The sequence below is a fragment of the Astyanax mexicanus genome, chromosome 12 (genome assembly GCF_023375975.1).
Source record: "Astyanax mexicanus isolate ESR-SI-001 chromosome 12, AstMex3_surface, whole genome shotgun sequence".
Lineage (NCBI taxonomy): Eukaryota > Metazoa > Chordata > Actinopteri > Characiformes > Acestrorhamphidae > Astyanax > Astyanax mexicanus.
Genome location: NC_064419.1, coordinates 37,298,819 through 37,315,723, shown reverse-complemented (window position 1 = coordinate 37,315,723; position 16,905 = coordinate 37,298,819). Strand labels below are relative to the sequence as shown.

At 38.7% G+C, this 16,905-nt stretch overlaps 1 protein-coding gene across 6 annotated transcripts in view; it reads right to left on the bottom strand.

The window, feature by feature from the left end:
- trim36 (tripartite motif containing 36) overlaps nucleotides 1-16,905 on the bottom strand; it is a 32,422-nt gene that overhangs the window by 14,110 nt on the left and 1,407 nt on the right. The window contains exons 1-6 of one of the 6 annotated variants that reach the window (XM_022671108.2): nucleotides 14,668-14,890; nucleotides 11,772-12,012; nucleotides 10,066-10,128; nucleotides 5,609-5,952; nucleotides 3,823-3,969; nucleotides 2,346-2,441 (exon numbers count right to left, since the gene is read on the bottom strand). In XM_022671108.2, coding sequence (XP_022526829.2) covers nucleotides 2,346-2,441; nucleotides 3,823-3,969; nucleotides 5,609-5,952; nucleotides 10,066-10,128; nucleotides 11,772-12,012; nucleotides 14,668-14,691 — 915 coding nt within the window. In that variant the 5' untranslated portion in view covers nucleotides 14,692-14,890. Of the gene's footprint in view, nucleotides 1-2,345; nucleotides 2,442-3,822; nucleotides 3,970-5,608; nucleotides 5,953-7,666; nucleotides 7,766-10,065; nucleotides 10,129-11,771; nucleotides 12,013-14,667; nucleotides 14,891-16,905 lie in introns of those variants that run through there. The other 5 variants (XM_049485875.1, XM_007260794.4, XM_049485876.1 and 2 more) reach the window with 5 other exon arrangements.

Genomic DNA, 16,905 nt, shown 5'->3' with positions numbered 1-16,905 from the left:
CTGTCTAGGCAAGCAATAAACATTTGCATGAACAGGCTTATACATTTTATTGTGCAAGTTCATAATTCAATAACTGCAGAGCACCAGAGTTTGTCCCAACACATTTATAGGAAACCCTTAAAATGAAATTTTACGAGTCAGGCAATTGGGTAATTCTTATTTCTGGTACAAAGGCCTGTTTTTACACATTTGCAAACTGAGAAATCCAAGAATACTCCAGTTAAAAGTATATATGCTCTCAGAAGTATGATTACTGAGATAAATCACAGCGCTCTTAATGAGATTTCTTAATCAGTTTTCTAGATCTTCTAAATCTTGACATAAAAAATGTAAGTATAATGTCTACCTGACTACTTGAATAATTCAGTTTCTTTGAGTGCATGTAAATGCATGCATGCACTCAGAATTAAGTATGCTACATTCACATTATAAGCCACATTGCTCAAATCTGATTTTTTCCTCAGATCAAATTTGGCAGTTGACATTCACTAATGTAAGTGAGCTGTATCTGTGTGTAATAAGAACAAATTTGTCCCTGAAACGCCTCACATGCGAACATTGATATGTGAATAAACGTCACCTTCTTCACCAACAACAAAAAACGGTATATTTGAAAAACGACTTGTAGTTTTATAAAGGGAAATGGATGCATTAGCAGCTCATATGTGGAGCATCTTTTGCTGGAGTGGAGAGCAAACAGCTGGCCTGAAGTACATGCTCAATTCGAGGAAGTGAAAAAAAAAACAGGCGGTTTGCTTTTGCTGTTTTTGCAGCTATAGCTGCACCAAGAGATGTGTGGGTATGAGAGAGAAGCACGTATGAATTCTGATTTAACCGTTCACATTCATGTTGCATGTTCATTAGGGGTGTCACGATCTCGATATTTTATCGAAATCGAATCGAAATGAGGTCACGATCTCGAGTATCGAAGTCAAAAAGAGGATCGACGATCCCTCCCGCGCGCGCTACGCAAAAAGCGCAGCACCAACACAGCGCATCCTATTCATTTAAATAGAGATAGCCACTGCATGAGCGCAGTCGGCGGGAGTGTGATCACTGTTTTTATCTGTCCAACGGGGGAGGGGGGGCGGGGGTTGGGCGCGCAGGTTTTGTATCTGTATCTAACGGAGGGGTGGGTGCGCGCAGGTGAGAGCGTGTGAACTCGCTGAAATGCGTGTGTCAGTGTGACTTGAGAACACTGACTATAGATCACAGTGAGGTGGATTAAAAATCTTAAACTTATAATTGACTACACCTGTTGCTTTCCATTGAATTAAAAAAACATCTTTCTCTCAGATAAAGTAAACACAAGCGTGTTTCTGACTAAAATAAAAGCTTTTCAGGAGAGATATGTTATGTGTAAATATTTATAAGACAATACCCACATCACTTATCTAACCAGCCTGTACTGATTTCTGCCCCCCAATAATGCTTTCAATAACCTCTTGTAACCCCTGGGAGCCAGGGGTTACACTCTAATAGCCTTTAATAGTCTTCAGTAGCCTTTAAAAGACTTACCTGGCGGCCGTGGTGTGTCCACTAAACTCCGTAGTTATAAACATCCTGAGGTTAGCAGCGCGCTAACTGACCTGTTTATAATGTAATCCGAGCAGTGACTCCGTGTCGGCTGTTCTAACCTGCTGCTGTTAGCTGCTTGGGCTGAAAGATGAACTGTAGTGAGCTGTATTATCCGGTTAGTGGGGTTAAAACCTTTATTTGTTTACAGAAACAGTAAAAACGGACTGGCTGAGCCCTGTAGCCCGTGGCTGGGCTGTACTGAAGTAGTGACTGAGTGAAGAGAGCGGGGCTTGTGCTGCTGCTGCTAGTGGTTGGATGAAGAACTGCAGCTTCATGTAATGAGCAGTTTCACCAGCCATCCACACACAGCTCTGATAAACTGCTTGTTTTAATAGTGCACACTGTTGCTACCAAAAAAAGTCACTAGATGGCATTACCATATATATCTTAATAAATAATAATAATAATATTTATAATATTTATAATAATAATAATAATAATAATAAATATATTATTTAAATTTTATGAGGCATAAAATAATAACAAGAAAAAAAAACAAGAAAATCGAGAATCGAATCGAATCGTGACCCTCAAATCGAAAATGAAATCGAATCGAGGATTTAGAGAATCGTGACACCCCTAATGTTCATGGAGAGGATATGTATCTAATTTGGATTTGGAACGTTCACACAGCTATGAAAAAATCAGATCTGAGCCACATTGAGCAAAAAAATCTGATTTGAGTCACTTTAGCCTGGTAATACGAACGTGAATGCTTGTTAGGAAAGCAGATCAGCATAAAGCAAAAGTAAGGGCAAAAGGTTTACCTCAGTCTCCCGAATCAAGACCTCCAGCTCAGTAATCTGAGTCCTCACTTGGTCCTCCTTGCTAATCAGGTAATGGATACTCTTTGACAGCTTCTCCTGTTGACAGAAAAATGAAGTGCATTAGGCTACAAGGGCACGTGATGGAAAACCGAACTACCCCAGTGATTTCCAGGCAGCTCTGAACATCTAATACCACTCTAAAAAGAGAGCAGAGCTGAGCGATGGATATAAACATTAGCAACAATTGATCGCATAAAGAATGCATGACTCAGGACCTCTCAGTTCAGCCATCTGAAGCTATGCAGTTTAGATCACTGACAAGATTCGCCAAAAACTGATATCTGACCAAAAGTGGGCAGGAGGGGGTCTTTGCTGACAGATAACATTTATCTGCAGAGCTGCCCCATTACCTTCAGTCTATTCACAAGCAACATAATCCCATGATTACCTGCTAACCAGGCCAAGAACACAGCTCAATATTTAATAAGCAGGTTGAAAAATGGAAACTGTAAACCTTTGTTGGGTCATGATACGCTGGGAAAGGTGCCAGAATTGAGAAGACTAAATAAGGCAATTGTTTGCACTTTATAGGCCTGTCACGATAATCACGTTATCGACTTATAGTTCAATATATGGACGTGCCTTCAATCATTTTTCTGAACCAAATGTTGCTCATTAAGTGTCTCAGAGCAAGAAAAGCATATTGACATGACTGAGCGGAAATGTGGACTTTATTTTAAAACAATTATATATAGAAAATATTTAGAAACAATCCTAATATCAGAACACTCCTAAAATATCTTTCAAAAGATGTTTATTGCTATTTGAATGTAACTTTATTATTAAAATTATATTATATTATTAATATATCAGTGGCACAAAATAATAACCTTTAAATGACAATATTTCTGGTTGGTGGACTATTTTCAGTCCAGCAGTAATACTGAGGTGTTTAAAAACTCCAGCAGCACAGCACATTAACACACCACCACCATGCCAGTGTCACTGCAGCGCTGATAATGACGCACCAACCAAATAATAACTGCTGTGGTAACAGATAAACAGATACAGAGCTACAATCTGTAACTAAAAAAAAATAGCATTTCCTGAAGATAACGCAGGATGGTCGCGCCGCTAAAATGGCTCCCACTGTTCGCTGTGGTGGTTGCTAAGCAGTTGCTAAGGTGTTGCCCAGTGGTTGCTATGGTGTCCGTGGTGGTTGCTAAGGTGTTGCTAATCTGCTTATACTGATGTCAATTTAGTGTCTAAACATTTATAAACAAAATCTGGAAATATCTGTACTAAAAGTACTGTAAAACATAACTTTGAAAATAATACATGTATGTATATATATATATATATATATATATATATATATATATATATATATATATATATATATATATATATATGTTATGTTTTTTTTCTAAATGAAACTGGTTATCATGACATACAGTGTTAGGTCAGGACGGTATACCTTAAGGATCTTGTAGGCACTGCTCATGGATGTGACTTTATGGTTAGCATGGGAACCGCCGAGTTTGCAAAGATGACACACAGGCCGGCGGCACACTTCACAGTACATGTTGACTTTCTCCATCTCATGCTCAGGACACATCAGCACCTGCAGAAAGATCCAGAGAAAGACTCTGTAAACTTTTTTTTTTAATTGGTTGCTACAGCCACACCAGCAGGTACTAAGTACTTGCAGATACAAACTTAGAAGCATCAGACCCTGAATAAGTAATCGATTTTAGGCAAAGGAGCTCCATTTTAGGGACGTAAATGACCATCAATCCCTCAATGCCAAAGGCTGAAATTAACCTGGAGCTATTATCGGCCCACCAGCTTCTGCTAGGTGAGGAAACAAGGTCAGCCTTTCGAGCACTTTCAGAAACACTTAGGTAACTGCACAACTAACCCAGTGAGAACATGATCCCTTTTCAACTGTTGATCTGGGCTCTGCTTACTCTCATAATGTTGATGGAAATACTGTGATATTCAAATATTGATAACATCGTTTCAGAAGGTCTGCACAATAGGTGGTTTGATACTGAACATAACCACAGTAAATGAGTAACTGACATTTAAAACACTGACATTTCTGAAAGCAATATTCAAACAAGGCTTCTAACATAACCCCTTATATATTATTTTTATTGTGGACGTGTGGCAATCACAACATAGGTAATTATTATTATAGTAATACGGGATGTGTGCGTCACTGCTGATCCCCAATTTTTGTTTATGTGTACACAGTAATCATTATTATGACCACCTCTTCGTTTCTACTGCAATGTAGAAACAATTTGGAACTCTATACTCTAAATATTTTGTCTTATGTTATCTTACTTTTACCCTGTTCTTCAATGGCCAGGACCCCTGGGTCTGACAGCAGTGCTGCTGGTGTTTTTAAACATCTCAGTTTACCTGCTGGACTGAGAAATATCTATGAAATAACTGTATGGTGCTTGGTGCTGGCAAAATGAACAGTGAGTGTTGAAACAAGGAGGTGGTCATAGTATGCTGAAATGCCTGTGTATAACATATCAGTCAATACCAATGTCAATCCACAGCCTAAACAAATAAGCGTAGAAAAAAAGAATTACCAAAACATTTAGCAGTTACATAATACATTACAACTAAAACAATTAAAATTTATTAAAATATCAGCCAAATATAGCCAATGCTATGCATCAAAAATCACTAAGCATCCTTAGTATATCCAAAATCATGCAGAGATGACCCAGACCCAAAGCAAGCTATTTAAACTATTCAGGGATCATATACATGTTCTAACCAATACATTTCCATGATTATTTCATGACTTTTCCATGACCATACAGTTTTTAAACCATCAGTGCAGACATGGACAATAAAACCAAAAATCAACCTAAACTATAATTAAAATTTATTAAAGTAGGCATAAAATGAATCAGATAAAATGTTAACACACAATCTTTAATAATAAAATGTGTGTCAGATTCTGAGAGCTCCATTGTATAGGCTTAAACTACTGAATTAACTCTGAGCTGACGTATTTGTTAGCTCAAAATAGATTTTCTTCATCGATAAACTGAAACACAAAGATTTGCAGACCAAATTTCCATGACTTTTCCGAAACTTATCCAGGTCTGGAATTTGCTATTTTCAAATTCCTCTACTTTTTCAGGGTTTTCATGACCGTACAAACTCTGATTATTAAAAATTTTACTAAAGTGCCAAAGTCACAAGCCTTAGCAACTTGCAACTCTGCCCCATACCTTTGGTCTGAAGTTGGTGGTGGGCCCGACGTACTCATGCTGGGCTTTGGGTGTCCCCCAGGGATGGTGCAGCTTGAAGCACTCATTGCAGTAGCTGGCTTTGCAGTCCATGCAGCTCTTGGTGGCCTCCTGCACAGGAGGCTTGCACATGTTGCACATGATCGCCATGGCAGCCCGAGCCGCCTGCCGGTAACGCTCCACGATGCTCTCCAACGTGAAGTTGCGGAAGAGCATACTAATGCCCCGCTCCCCAAGGTCAATGTCGTGCTGGCAGCCTGGACATGGGAAGGTGGTGACACGGGGGGTCACGGAGGAACGCCTCCAGCCAGGGGAGGATACGGACCCTGGGTTAGCGGAAACATGAAACCGTCAGGTACAAAGGGGGGTGAATAGACGAGCACACAGCCATGCGCTAAAAGGAAGCACCGCTGACCTAAAAAGATGAAACCCCAGTCGACCCGACTCGGGTTTCAGGGTGCTCGCACACAATGCAGCAAACAAGGAAACGCCACAAGTGCTCACAATGATCTGGACAATAACTAGCTGAAACAAAGTCAATGGAACACAAAGATATCACACGTGAATGGATTAGTGACCAATTTTATGGTTAACTAAAAAGCCGAATGAGCAGACAAATGTGACAAACTCACAAAACATGTAATGGTTAAAAAATAATAACAAAAAAGAACAGAAATAATTCACAAAAAGTGAATTAACGTAACTGCCTACAGTTACCCCTACCTTTGGGTTCGGATTATTTTCCTAAAACCTGCTTAAGGACAACTTGAAAATCTGTTGTAATATAGGCTCTTTGTCCAGTTCAGTGCATTCAACACTCACATACAGTACAAGTACATACACAAACTCACCATTCCACAAAATAATAAGTCACAGTTGAAAGAACAGTGGTGCTCAAAAGTTGTGGAACCCTTTAGGACCCGTTTTCTATATTTCTGTATAAATGTGACTTAAACTTTGAGGAGCTCAGAAGAAGAGTTGTTAAAAAAAACATCCATACAGAGTGTAACCTTCACTAATTCCCCAGTCAGACAGATTGTGTACAAATGGGAGGAAATTTAAGCCCATTATTACCCTCGCCAGGTGTGGTCAGCCAACAAAGAATCACGCCAAGAGCTAGGCATGTAACAGTCTGCAACAGTCTGTAACTGAGTCCACCTTCAGGAGAAGACTAAGAAAAAAGCATCTCCAAAAATAGCATTACTGCCCATCTTCAGTTTACAAAAGCTCAGATGGACAGGAAGCCATTGGTACAATGTTTTGTGAACAGAGGAGACTAAAATAGATCCATTTGGTTTGAATGAGAAGCACTTGAACTGAATCTCAAGAGAATGCAGGTCATGCAGCAAGACAATGACCCTAATCACACAATCCATTGTAACAAACAATGGTTAAAGAAAAACTAAGTCAAAGTTTTTATGTCATACTTCAAATCCTGCCCTCATTTGTTTGGTTTGGTTCTCCTTAACAGCTTTAATGGCTGTTGTGTTACGTTTTAGGTCAAATATACATAGAAATATAGCTAGAAAATTATTATTAAAAAAAAAAAAAAAGTGTTCAAACATTCAAAGCACCACTGTAAATTTCACACTGGATCACTACTAAAAGCATTCACAACAAACATTCACAGCAGAAGCAAGCAGTATGTTTGCAACACTGAGCTAAAGAAACTCTAAACTGGGATGCATGGCAAACAAGGACAGAGCACGACAGTGACGTCACATTGCGTAGCACAATAGTGACTGATGGATGCAACCAATAATAGAAAGCATTTCTGTGACAAACATGCAGCGACCACAGAGACCATGAGTGTTGTTTTTCATGGTAAATGGAGATGTAACAAACTCGTAACCACTAGGTGTTACGAAGTGGCGTGGCACGGGTTACGGAATAATGGCAGCGTGGGATGCGCGGTGAGCTGTTTATTTGCCATGGGAGCTGGAGGTATGGTGTGAGTGGCCTGATTTTAGAGGAAATTATGGGCGTGGAAGGTGGGAATGGGTGGATGGGTGGGGGTGTGTTATAAAAAGAAGCGTGTACTTAGGCTGTGGGTGTGTTGTGCTGCTCGGGGAGGGGAGTAGCGTGCAGCATCTGCAGCACGACAAGCTGAGGCTAGCTGCTGCTGCTGCCGCAGTGAGACTCAGTGCAGAGGAGGGGGGAAAAAAAATAATAAAACGCTCAGACCAGAAACAGGCGAGTCACCATTAGGCCAATCTGGCAGGGTATAGAGGTAACTTCCCCTACAAAACCACAATCAACAGCACGCAGCTTCTCAGTCAGGACTACAGCTTTAACCTACAGCTGAGATGCACAGTTTTTGAGGTTGTGATGGGTAAAAACAGACTATGTCTGCCTGTTGAATTAAAAATAGTGTCAGACTGTCTGAGAGAAGAAAGGGGAAGACGTTAAATGTAAATAAAAAAAATGATTTTTTTGTCTTTGTCAGAGATCTGTTTTAAGCCTCAATTTCTTACATGCTCTCAAAGTCTCGCACTAAGCTATTATCATTAATATATTCAACTTATATGACAAAATACCCTACATAGACAAAGAATTGGGACACCTATACAAGTTTTTTTTAAATCCCACTCTAAATCTAAAGGCATTAATATAAAAAAAGGCAATAAAAAAAACATTGGTCTGCATTTTTGAGTGGTTTCCTGCTTGAACATGCTACTTTTAACTCAGGCTCAAGGAATCCTGAAGGAGCAGTGTTGGGAACCACTGACCAATATAGTTTATCAAGTTTGAATCGACAGTCTATTGTGGAGGAAGCCTGCCCTGCACATGTATTGCCTTCTCTTCCTCAACACACCTGATTCAACTAATCAGTTAATTAATAAAATCCTGTTGCAGCAGGTGTGTTATAACAGGAAAAAACTAAATTGTCAGGTTCACACCACACAACTTGCAGTCTTTTAGTGCTTGTGATTTGCACACTACATGACTGATCAGCAGCACAAGGTCACAGATTTTACGATTTATCACAAGAAGAAACCTGCAACAAGCCGGCCAAAATCACCAGTTGTCACTTTTTTTTATGTTGTGTCTTGTACCATCATTTGCTGTAGTTAAAATAGTTCCAATGTAGTTCCAATATTACCGGCTTAATATTTGCAGACAGGTCTAGACAGCAAATCTGCTAGATACTTTGAAGGCTCACTAGGCATCAGCATTCATTTAGCGATCACTCTGATCACGTCTTTAAGGCACGGTTAGTGTCCAACCTAAAGCTTTGGTTGACAATTTTCAATAAAAGTCAGCGTTCGGGCCTAAAATTGAGTATTAAAAAGCCAGTCTAAAATGTGCAGGGAAGGATTGCTCCAGGGCCAGGATTTAAAAACACTGGTTTAACACAAAACTCTTCTTTTTCTTTAAAATCTTCTAATTTGTTAATTGAGAGAAGTTCTTGCTCGGTTGGAATGAATAAAAACAACCTATCAGACACGCTGGTCCACTGTGGACATAACTATTGACCCCTGACATAGAGAAAGCTTGTGAAACCAGAGCTGCTCTGGATCTTAGGCAAAAAAAAATCTGGTGAAAGAGCAGCTTGTTTAAGTAATAAAACGCAGAAATAAAATGCTATCGCTACTCATCTTGTAGATTTTTAGTCCTGTTACCTGGTATGTGTACGAGGCTAATATCAGCAGAACATGCTGGAACAGTCACTTTAAGAAAAAGTGTGTTTGGGAACCATGCCATTTGCTCTAACTTTGTATTTTTACAGAACTGGGGGTAGTTTCACTGATTGATTAGTTGGGAGGAGAGGAGTGTAATCAACATTAAAAGGTGGGTGGAGGGGTACAGCACTTCAGAACGCATCCAGTATAAGTATCACTGCATGTTTTGTTTTTTTAATAAAAGACTACTGAGCATATTCCAGCAAAATAAAGACTCTACATTCTAACTATATCCTGGAAATTGTAAGGGAAACATATTAAATATGTTAAATAAGTTTTAGTCACTAAGAAGCATCCAATCATATCTAAGACGCTTTTATAACATGAAAGAATGTTGTTTTAATAAAAACTGCAATAATTTAGGTTTGCAATATTGCCTCTGCCCAGGAGAGGAGACCAGAGGGGGCCATGCACTCATAGTCCAGACATTCCGATCCCAACCTATCTCCTGGCAACATCCACACTTATTTCAGTCTTCACGCTTTTCCACTTCTCTCCAAATGATTAACCCTGCCTAGCTCATTCAGTCCTGAAGGATTTACAAACCTGCAGCAATAACGTGTGCCAAAAGGCCACCACATTATCCAGCGAATATGCTCAGCAGACTTTTAAAAGAGGCTGGAAGAACGTGTGCAGTGGCCACTACTCTGTTATTCCATCACAGGGCCTCTCGCACAAGGAACTGCTTGTAAGAGAGGAATACAGAGAAATAGTGTGCATGTGTGTACACAGGGGTTCTAAAAACACCGTACTCACTACAGCTATTCAAATTATGCAACCCACATCTACCTCTCCCTCCAAACGACCTTCTCAGTGAGGCTGCAAGCGACAAACAGAGAAGTGAAAATAAGACTAATAAAAAAACAAAGTACAAATGTGGACAAAAGTGGAGTGAGACCTGTGAGACCTGGTTCACAGCCCATGATTGCACAGAATAACATGAAAGAACAGCATCACGTTAATTGCGAAAAACTGCAGTGCAAAGCTGATGCTGTAAAAAGGGGAAAAGATATTACACAGGCAAATATTCCTTACCGCAGAGGTGACAAATGACAGGTTTAAGTGCATTTTTACACTCTACTCAGAATAATTAAATAAAATAAAGAATTTATTCAGCATCACGTAATCACACTTAGTATCAGTTTTCTATATCTTCACAAGCTGTCTGTTTTCCAGCTGAAAATTAAAAGCTCTACATGTCTAGGATAATAAATCTGCCTGCCATTGTCACGTTACATATGATTTGAGTAGCACTGCTGAGGTACATTTATGATTAAAACATCACTGATGAGGCAATTGTAATGTTACTACTGCATAATTTGCACAAGTGTGATACCTTTTATTTCTCTGGAAGTTAAAAAAATCCTCACAAATATCCTACAAAATTTTTGCCCTTTCAAAATTAAACTGCTAATTTATTCCCAACGTTAAAAAACTGTGACATTATGACGTCTATATGATATATTCTAACATAGGGATTAATTTGGAACATATCAACTGCAATATACTGCCCAGCTTAAGTTTGAAGCACATCTTCCTAAAGATGCTCTAAACAAAGCTAGCTGACTTGCTTTAGCAAATATGGTGCAAAATACTAGATAATATGAAATATCGGGAGGCCTTTGGGCTCTTCTCCGGATTTAATCCCCCTCATTCACTCCAGCTGGAGCTGGAGTCGCCATGACAACCTTTTGGGAGAGGCATAACTGGAAAACATTAGACAATTCCTTCTCTCTGCTGGGGATCCACACCGAAGACAAGGCACACATCCAATGACCTACATTGAATTTACTATCTGCCTGGTGTGCCAATTATTATTATTTTACATACCCATGTGGTGTAGTAATAAAGCCTACATCCATTTTCAACTGAACACCAGCACCCTAACCCAAACCTTCCCAAATCTCCCCACCCCCTGTGTTTTGACAATGTCCCATTCAGGTCTTAGGAACCTAAACAAGCTATGCATACCAAGTGCACCAGGACCAAGGCCCTGAACTTTCATTAGCAGCCTTCAGGCCTGATTTCATGCTGATAAATTAAAAACATTGTGACAGCTATCACACTATTTCCAAACTGTTCTTAACCCAAGTGTTTATTTAAAGAGGCTTAAACGGGCTAAGGAGTAGGCTTTGTTCGGTCATGTGTTGTAACACACACAGCGCGTTTATAAATCTGGTTATTTTCATTAGCCGGGATAATTACTTGTGGTTCCTGCACAAAACACAACATTCTCCTGACACAGCACATCTGTGATTCAGATGGACACCCCTGGGCAGATGGTACAAAGCTATCAAACAAGTAACATGAACATCCCTTTCTCACCCTCTTCTTTCTATTTCTCACAGAGAGTACACAGGCTTATAAAATCCCATACAAACTGTTTATTGAGTTCAACTCTCGATAAACAGGTCAACTCTCGAGGTCAGTAGAGACGGCAAGACGCCGGATTTGGAACGCACCTGATCGCACGAGCCTGTCCAGCCTCTCCATGCTGGGAGAGGGCACTCTGGAGCGAGGGCTGCCCGGGTTGGAGCACTCGGAGCCGGCGTCTGTGCTGAACGAGTCGTCATGGTTCAGCATCAGCAGCTCTTTGACGCATTTGTGACAGACGCTGTGCTGGCAGGGCAGGATGAGGGGGTGTGTGAACAGCTCCTTGCAGATGGGACATATCAATTCCCGCTCTATGTTCTTTATAGGTACCTGAGGAGATAGAAAGAGTGAGAAAGAGAAAGAAAGAAAAGATAAGAGTGAGAGGGAGGATGAGCAAGTGAGAGAGAGAGAGAGAGAGAGAGAGAGAAAGAGGGAAGAAAAGTGAGGGTGAGCAAAAGATAGTAGAAAGCAAAGAAATAGCAATATACAGAAAGGAGAGCGAGGGAAAGAGATAAAGAAACGGGAAAGACCAGAAGTGAGACCAATGAGAAAGAAGGGAGCAGGAGAATGAGGTATAGGATGAAAGCAAGAAAGAAGATGAGAGAAAGAGAAAAGTTTTAGACAAAGAAAAAAAGGGGAGAAAAAGGAGAGCGAGAAAGATGAGCAAGTAAGATGGATACACAGAAAGAGAGAGAGAGAGAAAAGCAACGAGAGATACAGAAAGAAAGAGAAAAAGGGATAAAAAGAGACAGAAAGGAGTGAGAATGAGTGAGGACAGAGAGAAGATGGGAAAGAGTTAAGAGTACAAAGAACAAGTAAGTCAGAAATACCAAAAGATAATGATGGGCGAGTAACACAGTATATCAAGTAGGATGGACAGAGAGAGAGAAAGAGTGAGAAAGAGAAGAGGGACAAAAGTGAGAATGAGTGTGCAACAAAGACCAACATAAAATAATGTGAGATAGAGAAAAGATGAGAAATACAGAAAATGGAGAGCAATAAGATGGACAGAGACAGCGAGAGACAAAAAGCGGAGCAACAAAAGGTGCAGAAAGAGAAAGAGAATTAGAAAAAGGGGCATAAAGAGATCGAAAGAAGTGAGAATGAGTGAGAGACATAGAGAAATGTGAGACGGGAATTAAAGAGAAAGTGAGAAAGGACCATGAACCAGACTGATCTGATACTCAACACAAAATTAATAATTATATTAAAAATCAGATAAGGATCATGGCAGGACTGCAGCAACGCTGCACCAAACCATATCACAATAGTCTGTAATGTTTATATAAGATTTAGCTCAGTGAGTGAGTGGGTGGGTGAGAGAGTAAACTTCATTAACTTTCAATAAACGGTAGCTGACTAAGCCCAGCCTCTGTAAACCTGCACTTCTCAGAAGTTTCCTCAACTCAATATTTACTGAGCACGTCTGAAGAGTAAATAAAGTAAGTAACTAGATATCTTCAAACAAAAACGCAACAGGAAAAAGCTGTCTCCTATGAGGAGGATTATTAATAATAATTTAAATTACAGCAGTTTTTGTCAACACAGAAACACATGGCCCTGCTAAAAAAAAAACAGAATGAGCAGCTCAAGCTTTTTGTTTGAGTTTGATGGTTTAGCTGTTCTACAAGCATGATCAAACTGACGAAGCAACACACTTTGCTGGTCAAAAGTTGGTTAATTAGTTAACTTAACAGTATAAGGTATATTTTCATGGGATGCCCAGCCTCCCAAACACAGAAGACCACTGAAGACTAATTAAACCATTTGAAACTAGCTAATATTAGCAAAACAAACTAAATTACAATGCAATACATTTTTAGCTCATTTTTGTACAGCATAATATAGTGCTGTGTCTGAAATGAAAGAAATGCTGACTTAGCGCCTTGCATTTAGAAGGAACACTCAAATTATTAAAGGTCATTGTATCTGAATCAAAAGTGAACAATCACAGACAACATTTCTCCCAAATTCCAAATAAAAATTCTGTCATTTAGAGCATTTATTTGCAGAAAACGAGAAATGGCTGAAATACCAAAAAAGATGCAGAGCCTTCAGACCTCAAATAATGCAAAGAAAACAAATTCATATTCATAAAGTTCAGAAATCATAGAGTTCAGAAATCAATATTTGGTGGAATAACCCTGGATTTTAATCAAAGTTTTCATGCATCTTGTCATATACAGCTCTGGAAAAAAAATAAGAGACCACTTAAAAATAATGAGTTTCTTTAATTTTACCAAATTGAGAACCTCTGAAATATAATCAAGAGGAAGATGGATGATCACAAGCCATCAAACCAATCTAAACTGCTTGAATTTCTGCACCAGGAGTGGCATAAAATTATCTAAAAGTAGTGTGTAAGACTGGTGGAGTAGAACATGCCAAGACGCATGAAAACGGTGATTAAACCCAGGGCTATTTCACCAAATATTGATTTCTGAACACTTAAAACTTCATGAATATGAACTTGTTTTCTTTGCATTATTTGAGGTCTGAAAGCGCTGCATCTTTTTTTGTTAGTTCAGCCATTTCTCATTTTCTGAAAAGAAATGCTCTAAATGACAATATTTTTATTTGGAATTTGATAGATGTTCTCCGTAGTTTACAGAACAAAAAAAATTTATTTGCCTGTGAGGAGAGTTCAGCCTAGTTCCCAGACTAGAGCAACTGAGCCCACGCCTAATTAGCATATTGCATTGGAAAGCAAAGCACAGGGGAAGTAGCCTAAGTAAGCCATTGTTGTTGAATCTTCCATTAGCTACTTTTTCTCTAACCACTTTTACAACAGTGCTGTTAAAAACAGACACTTCCACGTTTCTCTAATATGGTTTAGCTACGTAATAAATCTCTGAAAAGTGCTGGACTTCCCCATCCACCCCTCAGCCAGCCGGCTAATGAACAATAACACAAAGACAGAGCAGCTCCCCGCAGTTAAACCCAGCTAACATTATTATTAGTAGCTCGCTCTTTACATCCCTTTACCTGCATTGAACTTCGCCTGGACATGGTGCACGCCTCAGGTTAGCTCAGTATTATAAACCGCTTAGCGCTCGCCTCAGAACTTTCCCGAGTTGTGGAGCCAAACGCTCCGCAGCTGCAGCGGCGAGTAGTAATGAATGGAGCAGCGTGGAGGAGAGCGCGGCTGTAGAGCGAGGAGACGCTGTGAGTCAGCAGCAGCAGCACGAGCTCCGGCTGAGGGGCTGCAGCTCAGTTACTACTGAGAGGAAGAAACTGGGGGGCGGGGACTCCGAGAGTCGCCCATAGCAACCGATCCGGTATTCAAACGAGGGGGGCGGGGATAGTATCGGATTGCCGATCGCGACCAACTGTTACCAGATTACCGCCAACACGTTAAAATAATAATTATCATTAAACAATTGTTATTAAAAAATACAAAAAAAAAAAAAACATTTTAATAAAAATTTGGACAAAAAGAAGATAAGATTATCAGCACGTTAAATGAATAACTAATACATGTATTTAAAAAATAAATAAATACATATGAATAAATATTTGGACAATTATTAAATGATCAGCATGTGAAATTAATAATTATCATTATATATTTTTTAAATACATAAATACAAATGAATAAATATTTTCACAAAAAAAGAGATTATTAGCACGTTAAATTAATAATTATTTAAATTTATTTTTTTAAATACATATTAATTAATATTTGGACAAAAAGGAGAGATTATCAACACGTTAAATTGTTTACTAAAAAAATGTTTAAAATACATAAATACATATTAATAAATATTTGGACGAAAACATATTATCAGCATGTTAAATTAATAACCAAAAAACGTATTAAAAATACATAAATACGAATTAATAAATATATGGACATAAACAGATATTTAATCAATTTATTTATTTATTTCTGTCCGATTATACTTTAATTAATGTACATTTATGTCAGTTTTCTCACAGAAAAAAAAAATGAGCAGCTCAAGCTTTTTGTTTAAGTTTGGTGGTTTAGCTGGTCTACAAGCATGACCAAGCTAGATAACCAGAACGACCCAGCTGTCTGACCAGCATGACCAGCAAGACCATGCTGCTCAACAAATATAACCAAATGCGATTAGCTGTGTTGCCATTAGCTGTCAGAATTTGTACCAGTAAAACAGAAGACAAATTACTGATCTTCGATTTAGGCAAGACTGCTTCAGAATCTTGCCTGAATAGGCAGCATTTCTTGCAATTCAGACATGACCTGCATACTAACATTTCTAGTGTGGGATTGACAGATTAGTACACACAATATTAACATACTAATCCCTTTTATACAGGAAATGATAAACCTTTGATACTAATCCCTTTTCATACAGGAAATGATAAACCTTTGATATGCCAAATGCAAGTTTTCCAGTAGTGTTCATTGTATCTTTATCTTATTTTTTCTAATGTGTTTCAGACATCAGGAATATTAGAATATTATTAATATTAGTATTAGTAATTTGTACGTACTTTTGGAAACACCTTATGTTAATATTTTTCTGGACTAACCTGCCAAAATTGCAGTATTAAAGCTGTGTGGATCTGATTGAATCGAAGGTCAGTAATCTCATCTATTTGGTGAAAATGCTAATATATAATGCTACTGACAGTGCAGCTCAGCTCTCACATCTAGCAGCGAGCTTTCATACCCTGGCAATGTCAGGACATATGGTTCCCTTTTGATACGATCACAGATCATGACCATCATGACACTGCCTTCTAAGCGGGAGAGCGTGGGAAGTAAGGAACCAAGTCAGCATTTCCTGCAGTTCAGACATAGCCTTAGATTAGAGTATCGTGTATACCTAAAGTACTACTGTTAAGTTCACAAATGGAATGTGGAACTGGTTTCTTTATTTCCTTATGCATGTTTTAAAACATATTTTCCTGTTATTGCTTTTTTTCAGCGATATAATATTATGCTATTGAGTACTTTTTATTTCTGTTTTTACTATGTATTGTAAAGCACTTTGTGCTACACTGTAATATTTAGAAGGTACTACATAAATAATGCTTATAATCACTAAAATATTTACATATTTTTGATTCTTCTCATGCCACCTAGTACGCAACTGGGACACACCCAAAGTTAATATTTTGTGTACTAACATTTCAAATCCACACATTTAAGATCAGTATATAGTACACACATCATATCGTTTTAGTATGTAATATGCAATTGGGATGCATTGTTTAGTGTTCTTTATACTTTTGTGG